This window comes from Protopterus annectens, chromosome 12.part0 (assembly GCF_019279795.1).
Source record: "Protopterus annectens isolate FY-2018-M chromosome 12.part0, PAN1.0, whole genome shotgun sequence".
NCBI lineage: Eukaryota > Metazoa > Chordata > Ceratodontiformes > Protopteridae > Protopterus > Protopterus annectens.
The window spans coordinates 489,169,239-489,196,114 of record NC_056746.1 but is presented as its reverse complement, the minus strand read 5'-3'; the positions used below and the strand labels follow the sequence as shown (position 1 = coordinate 489,196,114).

At 40.9% G+C, this 26,876-nt stretch overlaps 1 protein-coding gene across 4 annotated transcripts in view; it reads right to left on the bottom strand.

The window, feature by feature from the left end:
• The window catches only part of METTL22 (methyltransferase 22, Kin17 lysine), a 937,139-nt gene that overhangs the window by 423,272 nt on the left and 486,991 nt on the right, over window positions 1–26,876 (bottom strand). For 3 of the 4 annotated variants that reach the window (XM_044089595.1, XM_044089596.1, XM_044089597.1), the window contains 2 exons: window positions 19,433–19,473; window positions 19,165–19,309 (listed from right to left, as the gene is read on the bottom strand). The exons of the other annotated variant lie outside the window; for it this stretch is intronic. In XM_044089595.1, coding sequence (XP_043945530.1) covers window positions 19,165–19,309; window positions 19,433–19,473 — 186 coding nt within the window. The remainder of the gene's footprint in view (window positions 1–19,164; window positions 19,310–19,432; window positions 19,474–26,876) is intronic. 4 annotated transcript variants of the gene reach the window in all.

Here is a 26,876-nt window from a genome sequence, read left to right as displayed (position 1 = left end):
TTTTCTGAATGCAGCTAAAGTACCATCATATGACTACGTGCACCGTGAACCTCCGATATAACTATGCAATTTATCGCCAAGTGTTTCACAAACAACATAGTAACAATTCCTGGAATAGATATCACAGCAGGTTAGTACTTACAGTACCAGAAATTATATATTTTGAATTATGTGACATTCATTAAAAAGTGGAATAGTGTAGTGGTTAGAGCTTTCACTTAACATGCAGACATTCAAGGTTTGAGCCCCAATGCAGTCCATTAATTTTGGGATAGGTTTGGCATAATGGTTAAGGTTTTCACCTTGATTCTGACCTCGGGTTATTAGCTAGGCTTAAAATGGTCTTGCAGTGTGCTTATTTAAACTGTTGATTTGCCATAGTGGTATGTTGCTCTGACTGTAGTGCACAGGGTCCTGTGTTCAAGACTTGGCAGTGAAATGCATGGTGGTAACACAAAATTATCCTACAGAATGGCCTCACTGAGACCAATGACTGGTATCAGAACCATAGCCTTAAGCTCAATGCCAAAAAATGTGTCGTCATCTCGTTTGGGAAATCCCCGGTTCCCATGAATTACCAAATTGATGGTAGTCCACTGAACACAGAAGCAGTTATAAGAGATCTGGGAACACAGATTGACAGCAACCCCTCTTTTGATGACCACATTGCCACTGTGATCAGAAAGTCCTTCTGTGTGGCACATCTCATTACTAAGGGTTTTGCATCCAGGAGGAAAGAGGTCATTGTCTCCCTCTACTCTTCCTTCATTAGGCCAATCATCGAGTACAATGTCCTATTTCGCATGTACCTCACTAGACACCTGCAACAACTGGAGAGGCCAGAAAAGTACCTCACAAAGAGGATCCTAGGCCTTAAACACTTGTCCTATATGGACAGACTCAAAAAACTAGAAACTATTCTGTCTCATATCACCTACTTAGAGGCAATCTCTGCTTGACTTACAAAGCCATGTCTGATTCAGCTCTGTTAGAAGTGCTACATTTAAAGAAATCCCAATCCCTCCGCACCACACACTCCAGAGACTTCTACCTCATTACCACAATCAACAGAACGTACTGGAGGGACAGGTTCATAACCCAGAGACTGCCCATGCTATGGAATAGACTTCCCATACATGTCAAGCAGAGCACCTCGCTGACCCTCTTCAGTAGAGGCCTGCGAATCAGAAGTAGCGGGTATCAGGGGCTGCGAAAGCATCTCACTGAGTACCAGCGAACTGGCGACTGGCTTAGGAGAAGCATCGTCGGCAGTTTTGGACCTCGGCGGCCTGTCTTTATCTTTGCGTTTTTTCGGAATCCCGGTAGTCGGATGGCTAACTGATAATATTTCTGGATAATTAAACCGAGAACCGAAATATTTAGAGGCAAAAATGTACCGACGATGGATAGTGCGCTGATTAAATAAAGCACAAAACCGACAGCAAGGTACGTCGTGGTCAGGGCCTGGGCAAGGAATACAGTATGAATGAAAATCTTTGTGAGGTATTTGCTTTCCACAAGTAATGCAATTATTAACTTTTACTGACATCAGTAAGGAGCAAGAAAAAGTTTCCCCAAAGGGGTACTTAGCTTTAAGTTGAAGACTTCAGTTCTGAAACTCGAAACCGAAAATTTCAGGAGTCGGACGACCGGCACTTGCGAACTGCTTCTGCTTCGGGCACCACATGGCAAGAAAGACTGATGTAATGGCGTCGGATGCATGTTTTATACCCCTGATGACCTGACGTCATGGAAGAAGGGACAGCAACCGACGCAGGACCCAAGACTTTGTTAATCAGGCCGACTGAGGGCAACTTGTCAGCAGATTACCCAAATGTAATGACTGCAATAGTGAAACATGAAAAACATCATGTTGGACAGACAGGTTTGTATCACACAGAATACCACTACTATGGAACTGTGTTCCATTCCACATAAAGCAAAGTATTTCAATTACTACATTCAAATGCAATTTGGTCGAATGGATGGGTAATCACAAATTAATCCCCAGTTTAGCATCACTGTCTTAAATGGATATGGGAAATATGTAAATGCCCCAATATATCCTTGTTTGGCCTATTTGTTGGTTATCTGCATGCAAAATATAAGTCTAAAAATTACCACAGGAATGTAAGGCTAGGTGCTTCTTTAACACCCTCACAGGTCAACTGCCTAGTAAGTACTTTGAACCTATATATATATATCTATAAAAAAACATTTCCAAACCCATTTTTGTGCATGCATGTTTATGCATGTGTCTGCATGTACGCATATGTGTGTGTAGACATAAAAAAATTGTAAACATATTATTAATTAATATTTTCTTTACAACTTTGCAGAAGCAGATTCCACCTTGTTATACCCTGCTTCTGAATCTAAAAAGGTTTTTGATCCTGTAGGGAAAAAGCTCTATAAAGTAGCTTGGCAAAGCAAATGAAAACACATATCATTCATAGAAGTTTAAAGGTGGCATGATAATTTATTACTTTTATGTCTTGTGCCCAATTAGTAATCATGGTCTACCATTGTGCTCTGCCCTCCCAGGGTTAAATCAACTCAATTTCTCTAAAAAATGTATTTTATTTATTTATTTTAGTTTGTTTACCATAGGATATGGGTACTATTGGGCTGCACATATATTTTATGAACCCTCTCTAATAATATCTTTTCGACTGGTCGGCCAGACAAAGCTCTGATTTGTTGTAACAGAAACTAACTCCTTCCTTCAGCTACCTCAGGGAATGTTCATAAAACAGGGATTATCTCTACACCCTCTGCCTTTCAGCTACTATAAATTCTCCTGTAACTCCTCATAAGCTACCTCCTTCACTGATAACCTGGAAGGATACTTCCCTTCTGCGTTCTGCAATGACAGAATATCATCTGCGTAACTGGACAGTGCCTTTTCCAGTTATCCCATTCTTTCAGTTATCCCATTTCTTTGAATATAGTCCATTAAAGTACTGCTCATCTTAAACACTTCATCATACATCTTATCGATCTTCTCATGCAGATCGGTCATATTCATAGGTTCATAGGTTCATATTAGGCTATCTGCCCTGGGGCAATTATAAGCCTAGCCCGATTCTGTATGGCTTACGCCACCCCTTGATTTGAGTATACTGTGCCCTTTTTTAAGGTTTAGTTTACTGTGCCTCTGTCTAATAGTGACACAGGAGTAATCCCTGGAACAAACCTACGATCCCCCATCCACTTGTCGAGATTCTTCTTGAAGAGATTCAGTGAGGTGCTCTGCCTCACATGAACTGGAATTCTATTCCAGAGCGATGGGAGCCTCTGGGTTATGAACCTGTCCCTCCAGCAAGTTCTATTTATTTCTGTGCTGAGGTTCAAGTCCCTCGAGCGTGTGGCTCTAAGGGATCTAGATTTACTGAGGTGGAGCATGTCCATTAATTCTGGATTTGACATAGCTTTGTATGTCAGGCATAGATCGCCTCAAGTAGGCAGTATGCAACTGAGTAGAGCTGGAGTTTTTAACCGAGCAGTATATGGCATCTGTTTGAGACCCTTGATCCTCTTGGTGAGATACTTTTGGGGTCTTTCTAATTGCTGCAGGTGTCGGGTAAGGTACATCCCAAAAGGGGCATTGTATTCTATGATGGGCCTGATGAGGGATGAATAAAGGGGCACAATTACCTCTCTTGATCTAGATGTGAAACCCTTCGTGATGAGGTGGGCTATGTAGAAGGTCTTTCTAACCACTTTGGCAATGTGGTTTTCAAAGGAGAGATTGCTATCAACTTGGGTCCCCAGGTCTCTAATAACTTTCTCTGTACTTAATGTGTTTCCGCCTATGTGGTAATTTGTGGGCACATTGTTTTTGCCAAAGGGTATGACTATACATTTTTGGCATTTAGCTTTAAACCATGGCGCTGGCACCAGTTATCTGTCTCTGTGAGACCTTTTGAAGGATGTTTGTGTCAGCTAGAGAGTTGATTATGCCCAGTTTGCAGTCGTCTGCGAACTTGGTGAGCCATAGTCCTCCCACGTTTGCCTGTACCTTGGAAAAGTATATACCGAACAAGAGTGGTCCCAGGACAGAACCCTGTGGGACGCCACTTGTGACCGGTTTTGAGTCTGACATGGCTCCAGCAACTCTCACTCTGTGGGTTCTGTCTTTGAGCCAGTTTGCGACCCATCTTGTGACATAGGGGTTTATATTTAAGCTGGATAGCTTATCTATGATGCCCGAGTGGGGTATTGTGTCAAATGCCTTTGCAAGGTCCAGATAGGCTGTGTGGACTACCTTTCCTTCATCTATGGCTTTGGTGACTGTTTCAAAGAAGTCAACCAGGTTCAAAAGGCAGGATCTGCCCTTGACAAAGCCGAACTGGGTAGGATCTAGTGTCTGTAGGTCCCCAATGTCTTTGTTTATGAGCTCCATAGCCTTGCAGACTAAGCTAGTCAGGCTTATGGGGCGATAGTTTCCAGGGTCCGTAGATGCTCCACCTTTGTGGAGTGGGACCACTGTTGCTGTACGCCATTCTGTGGGCACATATCCTGTAGTGAGGCTGAGATTGTATAGCTGTTTTATTTGAGGGATTAGTTCCTCTTGTAGTTCATGTAGGACGCAGCCTGGGACGCCATCTGGTCCCATGGAAGCAGTGTTTTTTGCTTTGGAGAGGGCAGCTTTCACCTGAGCATCTGAGATGTTTGGGAGGCAGCCCTCTGCCAGGATAGATTTTTGCTCTTTTGGGGGGGAGGGGGTGGAGAAGTTCGCACTGAACCTGTCTGCCAGGATATTGGCGATGTCTGTGGGTTCAGTGTATTTTTGTCATTTAGAATCAACTCAGAACAAGTCTGGGAGTTGCATCCCAAGTTTCTAACATAACTGAAAAAGCCTTATGATTGTCTTTGGTGTCCTGTGCAATTTTTCTCTCAAGCTGGCCTTGGAGGATTTTATGAGGGATTGTAACTTTTGCTAGTACTGATCAGAGATGCCTTCCTATTAGGGATTTTGCTCTATCATGTAGTAGCTTCCTCCTTCTGTTGTACAGTTTATTTATGGCAGGGGTCCACCAGACTGGACGCCTGCCTTTGGATGATTGGGTCTTGGTTTTGTTTGGGATAGCATGATCCATGCATTCCTGGAGATGTTTGTAGAATGCATTTATATAGGATTCTGCAGTTTGGGCTGTAGTTTCCACTGGCCCTGTGGCCTTGAAGGATTCCACTTCGGTTTTGAGAAGTGAGAAGTTCGCTTTGAGAAGTTTTTCACTGTGGTTTTCTGGGCTGGGGTGGAGTCGGGATGTGGACATCCAGTGAAATTAATTTGTGGTCTGATCTTACCAATGAGGGATATACTTCTGGTGTGGAGCATAGAGTCCCCATGTTGGTAATGATCAGGTCTAGTATGTTGTCCCCTCTTGTGGGAGTGGTGACTAGCTGTTCCATAGCATTTGAGTTTATAATTTCCAGGAATCTCTGGGCCAAGGTGCTGGGGCTTGAGTAGTGCTTCCAGTCAATGTTTGGGTAGTTGAAGTCGCCCAATATAATGGTGTTCTGAGAGATCTTCATGTTCTCCAATGTTTTCAGGAAAGCCGAATGGGATTCCTGACTTTGAGAGGGTGGTCTGTAGGATGCTATAAACTGAAAAGCAGTCTTGCCCACTGTTAGTTGCACATGGATGGTCTCCGATTCTTTGTGCAATGCCACTAACCTGGAGGTGTGGATATCCTTGATAAATATGGAAACTCCCCCTCCTTTTGTGGTTCGGTCCGGGTTTTGGGGCCGAAAAGCATGATATGAGGTATAGCCTGGTAGTGCTGGGGTGCTCTCTGGAGCCTTGAACCAGGTTTCTGTCACTGCACAGATATCGATGTTCTCCATACTGAGGAGAGCTTCGAGTGCGTGCATCTTGAGGTTAAGACTTCTGGCGTTTAGCAGCATTACCCTTAGTTTCTTGTTCCTTGTGCTCTCTATATTCAAATCTTCTTTTAACTCCTTGTTGGAGACGGTCATCTCCAGATTTTGCATATGGCTGTGATTAGATGGAGGAGAACATTGTTATGGTTATTCATTTGATTTATCCTGGGTATACATTATTTGCCTTCTTTTTTTTCTTATCTTGTATGTGTACTAGACATTTAACATTAATTGTCACTGACAGCGACTACTAAAATCACCAAAAAATATTAGTGGTAACTGTCAGCTAGCTCAGAACCATGCCAAATATCTGAGCAGAAGCTTTTTTGCCCTGTGTGCAAAAGGGACAGCAATTACCAGTCAGTTTGTCAATGTCCCATCTACTGCCAGCCTTCCAGCACTAGGTACCATGTGGCAGTACATAAACTGACACATGCTTACTGACAACTGACAACCATATGCTATTAGTGTAGAATGAATCCACAAGTGAGATGCAAATACTTATTGCAACTGGAGACAAATCTCTCACACCAACTGGTTATCAGTACCCACACTAATAAGATTCTGCAAGACAAATATAAAATCTTCATATGCTGTAGTACTCAAAAATGTCTTGCAAAAACACAAAGATCTCTTACACATATTTCAGCAGATGTGTGCACTTCAACCATATATCTGCAACACCCACAAAGTGATTCCACACCATATACAGCTTCTTTCACCACCAGAAGAGAAAATTATTGCTAGAACAGCAGTCCAGTCACCATGGCAGCGTAATTTGCCATATATAGCTTTTATAGTTTGGCACACTGATGCACCACTCACAAGGCTGAGCAAAGATGAGATAATGGTCAGGTACCTTTCAGGTGCTAGAAATCTGCCATATTACCAGGACAGTTAGGTCACACTAAGTATGAATATGACATGGCCATTTTTTATGTGTATATTATGACCTGTGATAAATCTCCTTAAACTACATGATGAGGGGCATGATGGACCTCTGTGAATAAGTTTATAATACTGGAAGGAAACATGTCTTGAGAAATATTCCACCGTCAATGAAACATATGCCACAATATAAACATAAAATGACTGACTTGCATAACTGGTTTAGTCACTGATGTCATTCTGAAGAGGCCCAATGTGTCACAGTCTAAAAGGGGATGGGAGACAGTTCCACCTGTTTCATTATGGATGCTTCCTAGTCCAAAGTACGTTGCTTGATTTCTTCCACTTCCATTTACCCACTGTGAGACTCTGAGCAAGTTGCTTAACCAAACAGTGCTCTCAGGTTGCCCCTTGAATAACCAGACAATATTCCCAGGTTGCCCATTGCTTAACCAGACAGCATTCCAAGGTTGCCCCTGAAAAGAAACACGTCTGGTGTGCTTATCTGGTTTACCGCAAGGATTATTTTGTCATTACTACTCCCCAAGTATCCAAACTTATGGTGAGCTCCCTACATTGTTTATTTGTTAGCCAGGTAAACTTGCTCTGACAAGTGCCAGTTTTAGTGGAACATGGGCAATGTCTGGTTAAGTGGCTTGCTAAAAGCCACACAGCTGACATCAAAAGTACAGTTGTGTACACTTACCATAAATGTAGATGTTTGAGTGTATTCACTGTTGCAGTCATTACATTTGGGTAATCTGCTGGCAGGTTGCCCTCAGTCGGCCTGAATTCCAAAGTCTTGGGTCCTGCGTTGGTTGCTGTCTCCTCTTCTATGACGTCAGGTCGTCAGGGGTATAAAAAAAGCAGCCGACACCATTATTTTTAGTTTTTCTTGTCCCCGATGTCAGGTGCCCCCAAAAAGGTAGCAAATTATATATATATATATATATATATATATATATATATATATATATATATATAAACCATATATCCATGCAGCAATAAAATTTTTACCTTCATCTACAAGCAAATACACCACATAGGTTGTAGAAGATAGTGAAGGAAAGATAAACTCCAGAATGAAAGGGGGATGGCTGGTGGGTAACCTGGACTGCAACAGTGAATACACTCAAACATTACATTTATGGTAAGTGTACACAGCTGTACTATGTTCTTCATGTTTCACTGTTACAGTCATTACATTTGGGTAGAATCCCAAAGCTATGGATGGGAGGCTGGAGCAAAACAGCATTAGGGGCGGCTATAAAGCCCTGCAGAACTGCAGTGGTAAAGCCTGCCCTGGATTTAGTAGAGAGGCAAATGATAATGCTTTGTAAAGGTGTGAACAGGACTCCAAGTAGCAGCCTCTAAAATGTCTTTGGTTGGTACTCCTCTGTGAAAGGCTGCTGATGTAGCTGCAGCTCTGGTGGAATGAGACCTAATGCCCTTGGGCACAGGTTTGCCATGGTGTAAGTAGAAGAAATGAATGCAGTGGCTTATCCACTTTGAAATAGTCTGCTTTGAAATAGCCTTTCCTTCGGATCCTGCAGCATATGTCACTAGTAGCTGCTCAGTTTTTCTTAGAGCTTTAGTTCTGCTCAAGTAGAATCTTAGTTGTCTGTGTACATCCAAGATATGCAGAATTCTCTCCCCCTTGTTCTGTGGATTTGGATAAAAAGTTGGCAGATGAATAGTTTGGTTAAGAGCCGCACTGGAAACCACCTTAGGCATAAATGAAGAATTGGTCCTCAGAGACACCCTGTCTGGGTAAAATATGATAAAAGGCTCCACAGCCATGAGGGCATGTAGCTCTGAGACTCTTCTTGCTGAAGTAATTGCTAGGAGCAGAGCTGTTTTCCATGATAAGAACCTTAGATCTGCAGTAGCGGCTGGTTCAAATGGAGGCAGGATGAGCTTTTCCAACACATAATTGAGGTCCCATGCAGGTATTGGTGATCTTCTGGGAGGCCTTAAATTTTTGGCTCCTCTAAGATACTGTTTTAGTAAAGGATGAGAAAAGATTGGTGGCTCTGTATTGTAATGAGCCGAAATGGCAGAGGCATGGATTTTTATTGATGAGAAATATAGGCCTTTGCCATGCATCTCAGTCAAGTATTGTAATATCTGAGGAATATTAGGTTCTGCTGCATTAGTTCCTTGTGCTTGATTCCAAGCACAGAATCTCTTCCATTTATCAGCAGAAGATTTTGTAGTACTAGGCCTTTTGGCTTCCAAAATGACATCCATCACAGCTTTACTGAGAGGTGTTGTTTGCATAACTACATGATCAGCCATGCTGCCAGGTTCAGTGTTTGGAGCTGATTGTGCAGGATCTGATTGTTTTGCTGGGACAGTAATTGAGGTCTTTGAGGTAAGGTCCAAGCTGGGTACTGAGACAAGCTCCTTAGGATTGGGTGTGCAGGATCTGATTGTTTTGCTGGGACAGTAATTGAGGTCTTTGAGGTAAGGTCCAAGCTGGGTATTGAGACAAGTTCCTTAGGATTGGGTACCAGTATTGGCGTGGCCAGTCTGGCACAATTAGTATAATCTTTGGTTTCTCTTGTCTGACTTTTAGTAGGACCTTGGGAAGAACAGAGTGAGGAGGAAAGGCGTAAACTGATATGTTTTTCCAACTGAAGGATAGGGCATCCACTTTCCATGCTTGTCTGTGATAAGTTCTTGTGCAGAATCTTTTCAATTGATAATTTTGAGGAGAGGCAAAGAGATCTATGTCCGGGCTCCCCCATTTCTTTGTTATCATGCTGAAGACTTGTGGATCTAGTTTCCACTCGTGAGGGTCCATAAAGTTTCTGCTTAAATCGTCTGCTAGTGTATTTTCTTTTCCTAGCAGGAACTGAGCTTGTAGATGTACTTGGTAAGTCAAAGCTGTGTCCCACAATGTCATAGCTAGTCTGCAAAGGGGGTATGAATGCGTTCCCCCCTGCTTGTTTATATACCACATAATCGTGGTGTTGTCCGTCTTTATCAGTAGTTGTCCTGGATGAAGTAAGTCCTTGAAGGCTGTCAGGGCATTTTGAACAGCTAACATCTCCTTTTGGTTGATATGCAGATGCATTTGTTTTGGGGACCATATGCCCTGAATGCATTTTCCCGCCAGGTGGGCCCCCCATGCATGGTCTGATGCATCTGTTGTTAAGGTTTGGCTGGCAGGGGGGTAGAGTGAAGGGCTGTCCCATGTTTTGGTGACATGCCTTTGCCTACCATAGAAACTCCTGTTGTAGACAGGGAATGAGAGGAATCATTGTTTCCAGACTGTGACAATGTTGACTCCCTAAACTTTTTAGGTACCATTGAAGTTTCCTCGTATGCAGTCTTGCATATGGAATCAATAGAATGCAGGATGCCATGAACCCTAAAGCCTGCAGAGTTTTCCCTGCAGATAACTGGGTTTTTGCTGCCATCAGTTTGAAGTAAGTAGTCAGTTGCCTTTGTTTGTCTGGTGTGAGGAAAGCCATTTGGGCAGTTGTATTCAAGCTTGCACCCAGGAATATTATCTTTTGAGAGGGTACCAGTTGTGATTTCTTTTTGTTTATTGTGTACCCTAGACATGTTAGAAGCCTTTGCATAAACGCCAGGTGCTGAAGAAGAATGTCCTTGTTCTCTGCTTGAATGAGATAGTCGTCCAAGTAAGGATATATTTGTATACTTATTTGTCTGGAAAAAGCAATTACTGGTGCCAGGCATTTTGTAAAGACCCTGGGCGCAGTAGATAAGCCAAAGGGCAGTGCAGAGAATTGGCAATGCATTAAGCCAGCCTTGAAACGGACGTATCTTCTGCACAATTCCCTTACTGGTACATGCAGGTATGCCTCTTTTAGGTCTAATGTCACCAGCCAAGCATTCTTGCCCGGCATGGGCAGAAGCTGCTGCAAAGTTAGCATTTTGAATTTTGGAATGTCCAGGAATGTGTTCAGAATTGATAAATCCAGTATTGGCCTCCAGGCCTCGTCCTTTCTGGGTACCAAGAACAGTCTTGAGTAAAAACCTAGTCCTTTTTCCTGTTCTGGCACTGGCTGAATAGCCCTCATATCCATGAGGGACGTAACCTGTTTCTGTGCCTCTGCCCATTGATTTTTTGGCAGATCCAGCCAACCGTTTGCCAATGGCAGAGTATGGAAATGGAATCTGTATCCCTGTGACGCTATGTTTAACACCCACTTGTCCTTGATTATTAACTGCCAATTTTGAGCAAAAAGTGTTAATTTTCCCCCTACGGGTGCTGTCAAAAGGTAAGTGCTTGGTGATGGTAGAGGGAAGTCATTGGGACTGTTTTCTGTAGGGTTGTGATTTATCTCCTCCAGATGTGGAGGTAGAAGCACCCCATTGCTTTGACCTGTAAGAATATTGTGCCTGGTATCTAGAACCTTTGGGGCATCTGAATTTGCCCCTTTGAGCTCTGTTGGACACAGGAGAGGACCAATTTTTTGTAGGCTAGTGTCTACTGAATCTTGTTGGCTGCACTTGTAAGAAGTCTTTTACAGTCTGCATAGACTTAGCTTTGTCTTCCATTTTCTTTAAAACCTCTTCTGCCTTAACACCAAACAGAGTATTATGTAGTAAAGGTGTATCCAGTAATTTAGCTTTAACATGATCAGGAAAACTTTGCTCCTTTAGCCAGGCATGCCTCCTAATCACAGATCCAGTAACTGCAGCCCTGCAGGAGGCTTCTAAGGAATCGAAACCACATTGCAAAGTATGCTTTCCAACTTGTTCAGCTGCATGCAATAATTCCTGCAATTCTTTATTTTCTGCACATTCAGAAATCAACAACATTTTCTGTTTCAGCAATCCCATAACATGTTGTTGATACTTGAGCATATGAAACTGGCAGTTTAAGGCCCTAATTGCCAAGGTTGCAGATGTATAAACATTCTTTCCCCATCTGTCCAGTGCCCTTGAATCGCTGTCAGAGGGGGTAGGATTTTTTGCTGTTGAAGCCTTAACTCCCTTTGGACCCTGTGAAATAGTTTCAGGGTCAGCAGCAGGGTTTCTAAATAAAAATTTGTGTGAGTCAGGGACCATGTAATATCTGTCAGGCTTGCTGGGAGCTGGAGGTAAGGAGTCAAGCTTGACTCCGAAAACACATCATCCACAATGTCTAAAACAGGGGGTATGGCTAAAGGCCTGTGCTGAGGGAGAAGGAGGAAATCCCGGAGCCTCTTTTTTGATAATGAGAAATCTTGACTCTGCCAGTGAAAATGCTCCCTCAAAGTATGCAAGGTTTCTCCAAATGAATAATCCTCAGGAAGTGATACAGAAGGGATAGATTCCTCTGCATCAGAATCCTCATAGGGAGGTATAGATAATTCCTGATCAGAAGAGGAATCAGAAGAAACAGACACCTGATCTAAAGATTCATAATCAGTGTCTTGCCTAGGCCTCTTATCAGGAGGGGGTTGGGAACCCCTAATCATGGTAATTAGGTCTTCAGCCATTTTGATCATCTGTTTTTTTGGCATAGCGGCCTGTGCACGTGGCTCATGCATTGTTTTTTTAGCTTTAGAAGTAACTTTTGTCTTTGGTTTTGCAGCTGTCTTCAGTTTTATATAAAAATGTTGAGGCCTGAATACACCCTCAGAAGCCGGTGCCTGCTCAGCGGCTCCGGACCCATCCGAGGGAGAGACATCCGTGGGTACAATACTTTGAGTATCTCGCGGCGTGCTGGACTCCACATGGGTCTCAGTAGGGGCCTGTGACTTGAAAGTAGTGGGTATCAGGGGCTGCGAAAGCGCCTCACTGAGTACCGGCGAACCGGCGACTGGCTTAGGAGAAGCTTCATCGTCGGTTTTGGACCTCGACGGTCTGTCTCTGTCCTTTTCTTTGCATTTTTTTGTGTACTCTCGCTGGATTGCTATCCGAAAACATTTCAGGGTAGTTGAATCTGTTTCCAAACTATTTTGAGGCAAAAATATACCGACGCTTAATAGTGCGTTGGTTAAATCTAGCACAAAACCGACAGCCAGGCACGTTGTGATCAGGGCCTAGGCAAGGAATACAGTATAAATGGAAATCCTTATGAGGTATTTGTTTCCCACACGTAATACAATTATTAACTTTTTCTGACATTGGTAAGGAGAAGAAAAAAGTTTCCCCAACGGGGTACTTAGCTCAGGAATCGGCCGACTGACACTTGTGAACTGCTTCTGCTTTGGGCACCGCGTGGCAAGAAAGACTAAAGAAAATGGCGTCGGCTGCTTGTTTTATACCCCTGACAACCTGACGTCATGGTAGAGGAGACAGCAACTGACGCAGGACCCAAGACTTTGGAATTCAGGCCGACTGAGGGTAACCTGCCAGCAGATTACCTAAATGTAATGACTGCAACAGTGAAATACGAAGAACATTCTACGACATGAGCTGTAGGAAGGGAGTTTGCTTACTAAAATGACATTCCTTCTATGTTAATGCTGCCCACAAGTACAATGTCCTTCTCTGAAATACTTAAAACCATACTTCTCTGACTACAGCTGTGACATGTACAGAAGGTCATGACTGGACCTGTGACATTCTTTACTGTACTTTATAGCAACAAAGAATACAGTAATTTTCAATAATTCTGGAAAGCATCTGCCACTGCAGTACTTTTCTGGAAAGAGCTGTAATATTCTGCTTTGCATTTATATATATATATATATATATATATATATATATAGCTAACTTAATATTCTGTAATAATAAGTTCTACAAAGAAATACTCAAAATGTGTTATTCTGACTGGAACTGTCACATTTTGCACATCACTTAACAGCAACTGAGAAATAACATGCACTACTTAAAAAGACACACACACACAGATTAACATAGTACTACTGGAATGGCGATATGCCTGTTGAAAGCAATCATTTAACACTATAATGTATGTGAATGATTGTTCCACCAGCAGTAAAGTCTAACTTGTGTGCTTTGTTTTTACAGTCTGAATCAAATAACTCATGCAAGGTATGTCTACTTGTTGCATTACTGAACTTTGGTACAGCAGAAAACAAGTGAGGTAAATTGCAGACTGGACTTTTCAAGGAAGAAAAGCCTTTCTTACTCTCTCTGACCACCTTAGATCGATGAGAGAGAGGACAAAGATCTTTCTTCAGGCCTGTTAAAGTGACACATGCACACTGCTCACAAGTGTCATTAACAGGTATCTCTAAACAGAAATAAACAACTTTAAATGCATATCTTTGAGATCCACCTGTCACTATATATCAAAATTGTAGCTGCTTACAGATCTGGCCGGGGATGACATCAGCATAAATATGTTAAATCCTGTTTTAAAATACTGAATTTCATTTTACAAGTAACAAGGCAAAAAAACATTTTGACTGATCAGCTACTGGAAAATCAGGCAAAACTAACAATCTACTATAAAGAAACAGAGCTGAATGACTACTGTATATACTCGTGCACAGATCAAGAAACTTATTCCATAAAACTGGCCTTAAAATGAGGTTCCAGCATATGCACAGTTAATGTGATAATTAAGGGAAGACACTGGTGTCCTGCCAGCAAAACTAAAACTACTTGCAAGAGCAAAACAGTCCCCACAGATTACAGCATACCATCATAGGTTCATATGTTCATAGGTAGGTACAAGGCTATTGGTCCTAGGGCCTATACAAGCCTAGCCAAAAATGTACCCTGGCTTTCGCCATCCAAGAAAATTATTTTCCTGTGCCCCTGTCAAGCAGAACCACAGAAGTGATCCCTGGGGTGAATTTCCTATTACCCATCCAGTCATCAAGATTTTTCTTGAAGAGTGCTAATGAGGAGCTCTGTTTGACATAGATAGGTAGTCTGTTCCAGAGTATGGGAAGTCTCTGGGACAGGAATCTATCGATGATTAAATCAATGATTCAATAAATTAGTAGCTCCTTTTGTTTATCACTGCTCTGACTGTGAAGAAAGTGAAGGAAATAAAGATCACAATAATGTATTTCAATTTGCTGCTGTCATTTATAGCCACACACCCCACCCTAATTGATATAATGGCACCAATAATGTATTTCAGTTTTAACCAGCTGCTGCCATTCACAGACACACCTACACATCCGATAACTGTACTTATTAAAACAAATACAAAAAATAATGGATTGCTGCTGTGGGCACTCTGGTAGTATAATTAGCGCCCTGGTAATAATAATAATAATAATAATAATAATAATAATAATAATAATAATAATAATAATGCCAGCAACTTCAAGAGAAAAAAAACATCCTTGGAAATGGAAGCTGCATAATAAATAACAACTCACCTTTCCACTCGAACTTATATAAACAGCTTCGCAACCAAACAAAAAAGCAGGTCCTACTAGACAAAAAAAATGTTATCAAAACTCTCTGAGCAACCCACATTCCAACTCAAAGAAATTCTGGCACTCAATAAACCAACTACTATCTCCAGGGAACCCCACTTCACCAACCCCCTTCCCTAACAAACCTTCTAATGAAACTGAAGCCTACTTAACAACTTTTTCATTGAAACAATAGAAAAGCTTACTAAACCAGAAACTCTTGATATAAAGACTCCACCTCCCACTTCATCTCTTCCATCGTTCTTCCTAGCACCTGTAGCAACTTCCTTCATCAGATCACTTCTTAACATACTCAAATCCTGTTCCCCTGTACTCCATCAGCTGACAATCTTCCTCCATTATTTCTCAAACATGCAGTAGAATCCATAGCATACCCTGTAGCTATACTTATCAATAGATCCCTCCAAGAAAATACAGTACCAGGTATCTGGAAAAAATTCTTCATAATACCCCTCCACAAGGGAGGAAATTCTACAGAACCCACAAACTACAGGCCTACTGCCGTATTATCCCCCTTATCTGAGATACTGGAAAAATGTACACATAGACAAATACTAAACCACCTCTTACAGGCAAACCTAATTATCAGCACACAGCATGGTTTCTGACCCTCGCACAGTACTACCACTGCCCTGCTATCTTTCACAGACAACACTGCTCAAGCCAGAGATAATAATAAACTCGTATCAGCTCTATTCCTTGACCTATCCAAAGCATTTGAAACAGTTTCCCATCCCATCCTCTTAAACAAACTTTCCAACCTACAACTCTACCTCCACTACCTCCTAGTTTAACAGCTACCTCTCAAACAGATATCAGTCCGTCAGATGGCAAACATTCTTCTCCTCTTTCCATCTTGTTAAGACCGGGGTTCCCCAGTGTTCTATCCTGGGCTACCTACTTTTTAATATATTTACAAATAACCTCCATGTCTCCTGCCTCCTCTCTACCTTAATACAGTATGCAGACAATTCCACAATTATTAACATCTCCGACAATATACAAAATCTCTGTATTGTCACTCAACAATCTCTGCACCTAGTAGAACAATGGCTACATGAAAACAACCTGCTTGGCAACCCCAAAAAGACCAAGCTTCTCCTTTTCCTTCCAAAAAACCTGAGTCTAGCTAAAGACAACTTCACCATCTCATCCATAGAAAATACAATTATCACCACAGACTCAAACTCCAAATTGCTTGGCGTTACTACAGATGACCAATTAAAATTTAACCTACATATCTTAAACTGTATCAAAAAGTCCAGTCAAAAACTAGGTCTTCTATACTGCAACAACAAATATATACCCAACAAATCTAGACTTACACTGCCTCAAACATTTATTCTACCATCCCTGCTGTATGCTGCTCCAATACTTACTAACTTCCAAAATAATCTCTTAACAAAACTACAAACCATCTATAACAAGATAGCAAGATGTGCACAAAGTAATAGCTACAAATCCCATCATTATATATCCCTGAAAAGCTTAAGATGGCCTGAGCTCCCCCACATGCTTCAAATATAACTACAAATTGCACACAGCATCCATAATTACACCCTACACATCCAATCGTGACCTCAGAAGTACACAACAAAACCTTCTGCAGGTGACCAAGCCAAACAAAAATATTGGAAAAATACTTTACAGTCATTCAATTGCATACTCATGGAACAAACTTCCATTGTCCCTTCGCTCCACTACCAAAAGTGTCAAATTCAAAAAGCAACTAAAAATTAATTACCAACATGCATAGATATGTACTTGTCAGGAATTTACCTAATGAATTTTTCTTCTTCTCTCAATTAACATATCTGCCAGGTATCTACCTAAACTGTCTACAATTACTCTCTCTGCAGTTAGTACCTATGCTATTAAATGCATCTTTGTTTTATTATGCCACAATGTTACTCTGAATTTGGTTTTTATTTTACGCATTGCTACATTCCTTGTAAATAACGTAATGCTAACCAAATTTCTCAAACATATTGTTACTGCATTCTCAAAATCCTGTAATTTTGCCTTGTATATATCCACATTGTATATTTCTCTCTGTTTTTGTACTGTTAAGTATCTTACAACTTGAATTGTTAGTTTTTTCTTTTTACTTTCCTGGAGCTTTTCTCCTTGGGTTTCCGGTGAAAAAGGGCTCGCTGGTCTCAGTCGGACTAACTTGGTTAACAAATGTAAAAATAAATAAAATATAAAATTTGGCAATCTACTCCATTATCACAAAAACAAATAATGGCTACACCAATTAATTTCTATTTGTTACTGTCATTTGCAGCCACACACCCCTATTTCAGTTCTTTAATGGTCACTGTGATGTATTTCGATTTCAACATGTTGCTGCCAATCACATGTGCACCCCAAACACACACTCATCATCACTTTAGTTATTTAAAAATAAAATGCTAAATTACTCCAAGTAATTATTGAACTCCGATCACTAGTGATATCCTGTTACTATGTGAGAGGGATGGGAGTTATACAAGGTATATTCATTCGTTTTTCCAGATTCTTGCCTTGTGTAATATTGTAAATGTGAACTTGTTAATACAGTTTGAGTACCTTTATATAAATGCAAATTTCCGTATGTCACAAGTGTTAATTCAATAAAGGTGTTTAAAAAAAGAATAAAGCGTGAAATCAGAAAATGAATGAGTGAGTGAAAACCTTACTGCACTTTAATGCACACATACACCTCAGTTTATACAATAATCAGTTAATTTTTATGGGCTTTGTCTTTAAAGTACACCTTGATTTAACCATTATTCAGTCTTGTATATGCATACATACAAAAAGTTTTAAAGCAATGTAAAGAAATATAGATGGAATTATGTGACATCAGCTTTACACAACAGCACATGGCAGCGAATGTGAAGGATAAACTAGTGCAAGAATGATACCATCTCATGCCATGGAAGTTATATTAATGTTGAAAAAACAGGCATGATGACTCATACTGGTGAGTAATCTGCTCATGTATTACACTGTTGCAACAGTCTTCTTGAAAATAAGACTGACTAACAGCCCAGTAGAATTGTTTTTACAAAAATATTACAATTGCTTCTGATCTTTATAATTTACAATTTGAACTTTTACTTCATGTGTTTTTTCTGTTTACTGTTATCACTCTTAGATGCTTTACGACCCAGTAATGATCATTTACTATTCAGAACTGGCATGAACATCAGTAATAAATAGTATAAATTGACAAAAGAAGGTAAACTAGATCACAACTCAAAGATCATTTTGTGCAAAAGAAAAAAACGTTACTTTAATTAAATATCACAAAGAAACACAGTAGCATCAAACAGCAAAGATACGCACACAGATTATTTTCCAGAGACTGTACTCAATGGAAAATAAAACAATTAGGATGCATATTTGCTGTTAGCGCATACCATTTATTCAGAACCAATTTCATATTTGCACACTTCCTGTGACTGGACTCAAGTTTCTCAGCTTGAAAATAAAGCATTAACAAAACATTTTTTGACAAGATGAAGGTTTATTTTTACGTAGGAAACTTCTAGCTCATATCACTGCACTTAAGATGAAAACAACTATAACATTGGACAGCTTGCAACGGTTATAGCTTCACCTACATTTTCGTTTGAATGAGCTAGCCAGGTCTTTCATGTGGCCCAAACTTACTGACTAGAATTATCTTAACTATCACTGCATACTGTTTATGATATGTATTTGTATTTCTCCTTGATGAAAGGATATAAACAGATACTCATGCTATAACCTGTTGAACTTGAATCCCATTCAGTATTCTGTTCCATTTAAAGAGTTTATACAGCTGTTTGTACACATGCTCGTTTGTTTTTTAGAGGAAATGTAATGTTTCTTTTGCATTTGTCTTACTATATATTCTTCTATCTCCATACATCTGTTTCTACATTCGGGTATCATTTCCATTTTCAAGTTCCACTGGGAAAAACCTTTCCACCCTATAATTAGTCAAATCTCACTTTACTTTCCTTCCTATACCAAATTCCTAGCTGTTACAAAGGCACTTTTACAGTTAACTTGTACTAAGATTCATTACCTGTGCAATAGATGGTTTTGGCAGTTGTTGCCATAGCAATACTGGTGATTCCTGTACCTGCTCCCAATTCTAGCGCTGTGCAGTTTTTAAAGATGAAATGATTATGAAGAATGTAGTCAGCAAGCAGAAGAGCAGCTCGCCACACCTAACAGTAAATAGAAATTAGATTATACATAAAAAAAGGTGAACTGAAAAAATATACATGAAATTGTTACAATGCAACTTTCACAGCAGCATGCAGGTATTGTTGGGGAAGGTTTCTACATACCTGTTTGCCAACATCTTCAAGTGGTGTGGCCATTGTGTGTTCTGTAAATAAAAGAAAAAAGTCAAGTATTTCTTTCTCAACATGATCATGTGATGAATTTTTGTAAGGACAAGTCACTTACTGAATTACAAGGTAATCAATCTTGACAGTGTCACTGCTTCAGAAAAAATAGCACAGATACAGAATGACTTATAAAGTTGTGTGGGAATTTTCAAAAATTAGCCCTATCTACAGAGAGTCAAGATCAGTGTATACTTAAAGGTCAACCTCTTAGTTAGAAAGAAGGATGAGGAAAGTCTGCACAGCTATTCGTGTTATACTTGTACTAAAGTCGTGTGCTTACTTTAACACTAGATTCATGTTATCTTTATCCAACTGGATCAACAAATGGGTTTGTTGGATCTAAATGGATCCAACCTTGGCATTTTTTTGTTCAGCTTTTGGATCTGGGGCTCAGGCTCGTCCACTACCCATAATGCTCTAATTCATAGCTCTTAACTAAATAGTGACAAATCCAGAAATAATCAGGGACAATGTTTCAAATATTAGCAATGTTAACTTGAGACATTAACAGAATAAGATAATGTGAATTAATACATATTTTCTGAAGTAAAGGAAGTCAATAACTCAAATTACTGTCATTATTTCTTAAGTGCAATTGACCACCCATGTCTCCAAAAGTCACCAGTTTTAGGAGGGATTAAGAGGGATAAAGTTAAAATTTGGGTAAAAATCAGGGATATATATGAAAATCAGGGATGGTTGAGAAGTATGCCCTACTGTTCCCTAAAATACCTCATATCAAGTTTGCCCCAATACATTGCACATGCCTAAGAAATACTCAAGAAGATCCTTATATATTGCCAATATTGATAATGGGAAAGATCACAGCAAAGACTGAAGGTATGACAAGGTCCTGGTTAGGTCCAATCAGTCAGCTGAGAGCCAGTTTTGGCAAGAGGGATGGAAAGAAGGTTGAGCTGCATGGATAAAGACAACATGGATCTAAATTATGGTAATACATAACTTTTGTATCCAATAATGTCTTATCTGTAAAACTCAATGAATGGGACAGATTGCCCAGCTACTAAAAACTCCAGGGTGGTGTCAAGGAAGGATCTTACAAAGGATGGTGCAGCCAAAAGATACAATGATCCTGACTGCACATCCAATTTTAGTGAGACAGAAAGGTATGAAATGTAGACAGCATGGCTGCAACACAAATTTCATCTATGGCAACTCTGGTGTAGAAAGCAATAGAGTCTGTCACCACTCTGGTTGAATGATCATTAGGTTTATGCTAAAGTACAAGTCCTCTTTCTTTTATACAGAAAGGCAATGCAATCTGAGAGCCACCTGGACAATGTGACTTCAGAAACATGTTGCTCCAATTTAGCCTTTGAGAATGAAATAAAAAGCTGATCTGTTTTCGTGCACTCCTTAGTCCAGTGCAAACAGAATCTCAATTGATGGTGAACACCCATCAAGTGCAAGATATAGTCACTTTTGTTAGGCAAATTTGGAAAGAAAATTGGTAAGTTAAATGTCTGATTAATAGGTATCTGAAGCTACCTTAAGTAGAAAATTAGAGTTACTTCAAAGGGACAATCTGACCTTGTGAAAGATCAAGTAAGGAGGTTTACATGACAAGACTTGAATCTCAAAAATTCTTTTGCAGAGGCAATTGCCACAAGAAAAATAGTTTTCCAAGACAAAAACCTCAAATCCACAAAAGCTGCTGGTTCAGAATGGGGTTTGCTTAAAGCCAGAAGCATTATTATAATAGGCAAAAGAGGAATAGGATCTCTATGACGGGTGTTTAAGTAGAAAAGTTCCCTTTAAGAAAGCCTTGGACAACTTTAAGGACACAATAGGGTTGTGGTTTTCACCAACATGAAAGCTGGATATGGCTGCTATTTGTACTTTAATAGTAGAGAAGCTACCATCTTCTTGTAATAATTCTGCTAGAATATCCAAAATAGAAGACAGTGGGGCTGAGAATGGATCCTTAGAGTAAGCCCAAGCAGCAAATCTTTTTCACTTATGCCTGTAAACCTTCCAAGTGTTAGACTTCTGGGATGACAACAAATTCTGGGTAAGAGAAGGGGAGAGCCTGGCATCCCTGGCCATCACTGGAATTGGATCAACCATGCAGTTAGTTTTAGGGTTTTCAGGTCTCAGTGAAGCTGACTGGCTGGATGAGACAGAAGATCAAGCATCCAGCACCCAAGGAGGGCATTGCAGGTGAGGCCAAACCAAGGGGAACCATACCTGCACCAAGGCCAGAAGGGGGTAATGAGAATTATCACTGCCTTGCACCAGATGGCTTTCTGTAGGAAACTGGTTATAAGAGGAATGGGTGGAAAGGTGTACAGAAGATCTGCAAACCAACTGTGGACCACAGCATCCTTCAGTGACTTACCTTCCAAAGGAATCAGGACAAAGTAGCTGATTTACTTGGTGTTCAGATGGGAGGCAAAAAGGTTGCAGTATGGCTAGTCTCAGTGACTGAAAAATCACTGATACCACTGCTTGGTTGAGGGATCACTCATGAGGGTAGAAGAATAAACCTGCTAAGTTTTTCATATAAGACACTAGAACTCCCAGGATATGCACTGCCACCAGGAAGCAGTGAGAAGGCAATACCTACTGCCAAGCCCTCCTTGGCATAATGGGTATGATCAGGTTTCCTGCTGTTTGTCGATGTACCAGACTACCGCCATTTTGTCTGTCTGGATAGAAATCACACCTTTGGGGAGAGAGTCCTGAAATGCCTGCAATACTGGGAGGACTGTGCTCATCTCCAAAACACTGATGTGAAGGCTGTCCTCTGTTAAAGACCATGTGCCATGAAAAGTTTTTCTTCATAATGACCCCCACCTACACTCCAAAAGGAAGGCATCAGTGGTCACAGTGGCTGTCAGGAGTGGGTAGGAGAACAGTCAACCCCAGGAGAGGAGAGATCAACCACCACAGAATGTTATGCCCATTTTCTTTCTTAATGAATCAACTGTTAACAGTTATTTCAAACATTTTGAAAAATAGAAATTATATAGCACTGTGTTTCTTTTTAATTTTTTACTTGCTTTCCATTCAGTCTGCATTTAGTGTTTCTATTTTGCAGAGATAACATATTACAGATGAGTAACTCACATTATGTTGTGTATTTGTACAGTAGGACTGTTAACACTCAGTGTGTGCACTGTCTAATATTTGTTTATTCATTTTTGACAGTGTGTCACTTTAGCCTATTGTGCTTTTTTATGGAGCATCTATGGAAAATATGCTTCAAAAAGACTGTAGTGAGCTGTACCTGGGGAGGGTCTGCTTCTAGAAGAGAACAGATTTAGTGCTATCTAATTTGTCAGTAACAGGGGAGACAGACATTTTGAGACACACACTTGACATTAATGGAAGGCAGTGCAAAGCTGCCCCTATGACTGGATGACCTACTCCCTTAGCCTTGTAGAAGGCCAGTCTATAACTGTTGAGTTAAGCTTTGCTTTTCCAGTGTAGTAAATGGGGGCATGTCTGTGAGACATTGTGATATGCATGTGGAATTTAATTTGTTAGATGCAGATGATGACCCGATATTGTCTTATCCATTTGGCTCAATGAATTGGTTGCTGGATCCCACCAGATCTGACTTAGATGCCAATTTGTTCTTTTCCAGAATTTGCATCCAGGGCTCAGGCTGCTCCTCTGTCCACAATGCCCTTCTGTTCCCTGAAGTTCCTCAGATCTTGTTTGCCAACTGAAGAGATCTGATGTGATTTGCAAGGACTTTATGTTCAGTGACAGTTAATGTTTGCTGTTTCTCTAAGAACATACATTTAGATAGTTTTATTACGGCTATTTCATCCCTTTCTACATGTCATTCTTGACTGGTCTTTTCTGTCATGGGAAATGTTTTCCTTCCCTTTCCCCTACCTGTTAAATACATACCAAAAAAGAGGATTTTTTTTGTCTCTTAGTTTTTCATATTGCACCTTTTCATAGCTTGTAATAGCATTTTTCATTTTTTTTTTCCCAGTTACTTGTTTGTGTTTGTTACAGCAGTATTCTCTTTCTAATGTGTGTGACGTTTATCTTTAGGACTCTAACCCGTTGAACAAGGCCTCTGACTTCAAAAAATGCAATGCCTGTGAACACAAGATCCCCCACAAGAATCACACAGTTTGTGCACTTATTGGTTGGGGGCTGACCATTTCAGCCTATTGAGTGAGCCCTTTACCTCGTTCAGGGCTATGACTCCAGTTGACCGCAGACAGTGTTAAAGGATCTTCTTCCTGCCCAAATGGGAGCCTCGGCCTCTCTTGCTTCTTCTTTGGCATCTTCTTCCAAAAATCAGATAAACCAAAGACCTCAAATGATAAGGCTAGACAGAGAGTAAAGAGAAAAAGAAAAAGACAAAAGGATAGACTGTGGAAGAGGTCTATGGATCAGACTCCTCAGTGGATGCCAGCACCCAAAAATCCCAAGTTAATGCATCTGACACCATGCCATGAGCAACAGCAGTGGAACTGTACTCCCACTCTTCTTTGTCACTTCTCCCTGGAGTCCTAGACTACTTTCACCCATCCTGCAGGGCAAACAGCATTCATCAAGACCACCTTTGGTGGCTTCCTCCCACAGGTCCTTCTGGTCAATAAGAAGTCTTTCTGAAGCTGATGTTGATATGATGATTATGAAATTTCTTTGAACTCTGATCCATATGGCTTTTTTTCTACCACCCCTCCTCTGGGTTTTCTGGTTTTCCCACTCATTAACCTCTTTGATTTCTCCTTTCCCAGTCTGACCCTCTGTCCAGGTTTCCACTGTGCCAAGCGATGTCTGTGACAGAATCTTGTCGGAGTCAAGTGCTGCTTTAGCTTCAACTCTGGATCCTTCCTTTAACCTTTTGACTCTGGCTTCATTGGATCAGAAAGGGTCTCTGAGCCAAGGGGTTGGGGCTGAGACTGATGCCAAGGTTTTTGGAACCATCAGTGTATCAGCCATTGACACATTAGCTCCATTTTCAGCTTCAGAGCCAAGTCGAGCCAGAGCAGTGGATGTTCCTTCCTTAGGGCCTTCAGGTCATAAGAGGACGTCCTTGTCTCTGATTTCCGCTTCAGCGTTTGATGCTTTTGAAAGGGTTTTCTCCAGATCTACAGAGAGGATTCCTCACACCAGCTTGACTCCATCCTGATTCCCTTTGGATTTCACTGTTTCAACCAAGCATTCTGTCAGGACAGCCAGTCGCATTTACCCTAAAAGTTCCTCACTTTTTGAATCCCTATTCAGATTCCAAGACATCCGCAGATCACCCCCTGGATGAAAGCCACAAAAAATGTACATGCAAGTGGAGGCATGTCAACTTCTCCCAGTAACTGCTCACAAAAGATACTGACTTCAAGGAAGGGGAGGGGTCCCCTAGGTGACATCTCTTTCAGAGAGATCCTGTAACTGATGAGGCAAAAGGGGGGGCTGGTCATTCGAAGCCCTATTCCAAGAGGAGTCAGTATTCCTTGATGCTTTTGAGGTTGGATGTTCTACTGTCTGGGTTGTCCTACTCGCCGATGGGCTCTCAGACATGGTCTGACAGCTGGTTTAGAAGGAACCTGACATGGTTGGGCTGATTCCTGGGCAACTTTGTAAGATACTAGTGTCTCCGCAGAACAGATTACACTGGAGCAAAGGTCCCTCAGTTGATGCTGTAGTGGTGGCAGCAGCCACAAAGAAGGAACTTAGAGAGCACCTCTGTCCATCCCCCTGGCTGTTGGACAGATTTGGAAAGTGGATGCATGCTTTATCAACATTTGAACTTTGCACTCTGAACTACTTGAAACGCACATGACTCATTTCCAGTGGCATTTGACTAAAAAACTTTCCAAATACATCTTGGTTAATTTGTCTGCAAACTTCCAGAAGACTGTGGAATCCCAACTATCTACCCTACAAACTGCTGTCCAGTGTCCTCCTTTCCAACATGGTTGTTGGCACTGCAAGACCAGCAGGCACCAGCACTGCTATTCGTTGGCATGCCTGTATGTGTCTCTGCAACCTTGCAGAAAGGTTCAACACTCCCTTTGATGGGTTAACTGTTTTTAGACCCAAGGTTAGAGAGTCTTTGAGTAGAAGCAAGCAAGAGGGTAGGACACTGTCCGCTGAAAGAATAAATTTTTCCATCTCACAAAAGATTTTTTCACAGAAGCAGAAGGGTGTAAAGAAGAGCTGTTTTCAAAAATCCCAGAATTTTGCCCAGAACACTTTTGACTGCAGAGTCCTCTGAGACATGAGGGAAAAAAACCTCAGTGGATGGCTCCCAAGGCGCATTGGTGTTCTGTAAAATCAAAAGTTTTGAAATCCCTTCAGAGAGAAACCCATCCAGCGCTCCTGAACGTTGCCCGACTGCTGCACTCTGGAGGTAGTTGGATGGCACTTATCTATGCATTGTCACGAATAGCTAGCCATCACTCGAGATTCCTGGGTGCAGACAATAATTACCAGAGGCTATGTTATTCTCTTTGCTTTCCCTCCAACCAGCAAAAAGAGAATCCCCAGTGTTCCACCCATTCAGAGGAATGTAACAGCAGTAGAGTTAGCAAAGCTGCTAAAAGAGACAGCCATGCTGGAGGTCCTACCAGACCAGCAAGTATTCAGAGTCTAGGATTCTTTTTGATTCTGAAAAAAAATGAGAACCTCAGGGCCATTCTGGACCTCAGCTACCTTAATCAATTTCTCAGGAAGACAAAGTTCTGGATGGTCATAGTACAGTTCATCTTACCTTATCTGAGGAAGTATAATTGGACATGCTCAACAGACCTTCAAATTGCTTACTACCATGTAAAGATAGCAAAGTGATCTGGAAGGTTTCACCACTTTCTGCTGGGAGCTAGTCACTTCCAGTTCAGAGCACTACATTTTGGTCTCACCACAGCCGCAGTGGTGTTCACCAAGAGCATGGCAGTAATGGCAGCTTACCTTAGACTGCACAGGTTCTGAGTATTCCCATATCTAGATGACTGACTACTCCTCCTACGAGAGATCAGCTTATTCAGCAGAGAGAATTCTTGCTCCAGTTATCCCAACATTAAGGAGTAACTATAAACTTGATAAATAGCTAACTGACTTCAACTGCAGGCAATTGAGTTTATGCGGTGCCACTTGGAAACAACATCATAGATAGCCAAACTTCTGCAATCAAAGATAAACAAAAAACTTGTGCATTACACACAACTCTGTGAGTAATGTCAGATTTATGCACTTTGGTAACTTTTGCTACAAGGAAGCCAAAGCATGCAAGGTACAGATGTTTTCAGCATTAATGACAGCAAATTGTGCCATACTAATATACAATCTGGAATGTTTGTTTCACAGAAATAAAAATAAAAACTTAGGAATGCCATTTAGACATGAATTTCAAAGGAAAAAATCTCTGAAAAACATAATGGAACAGAACTGA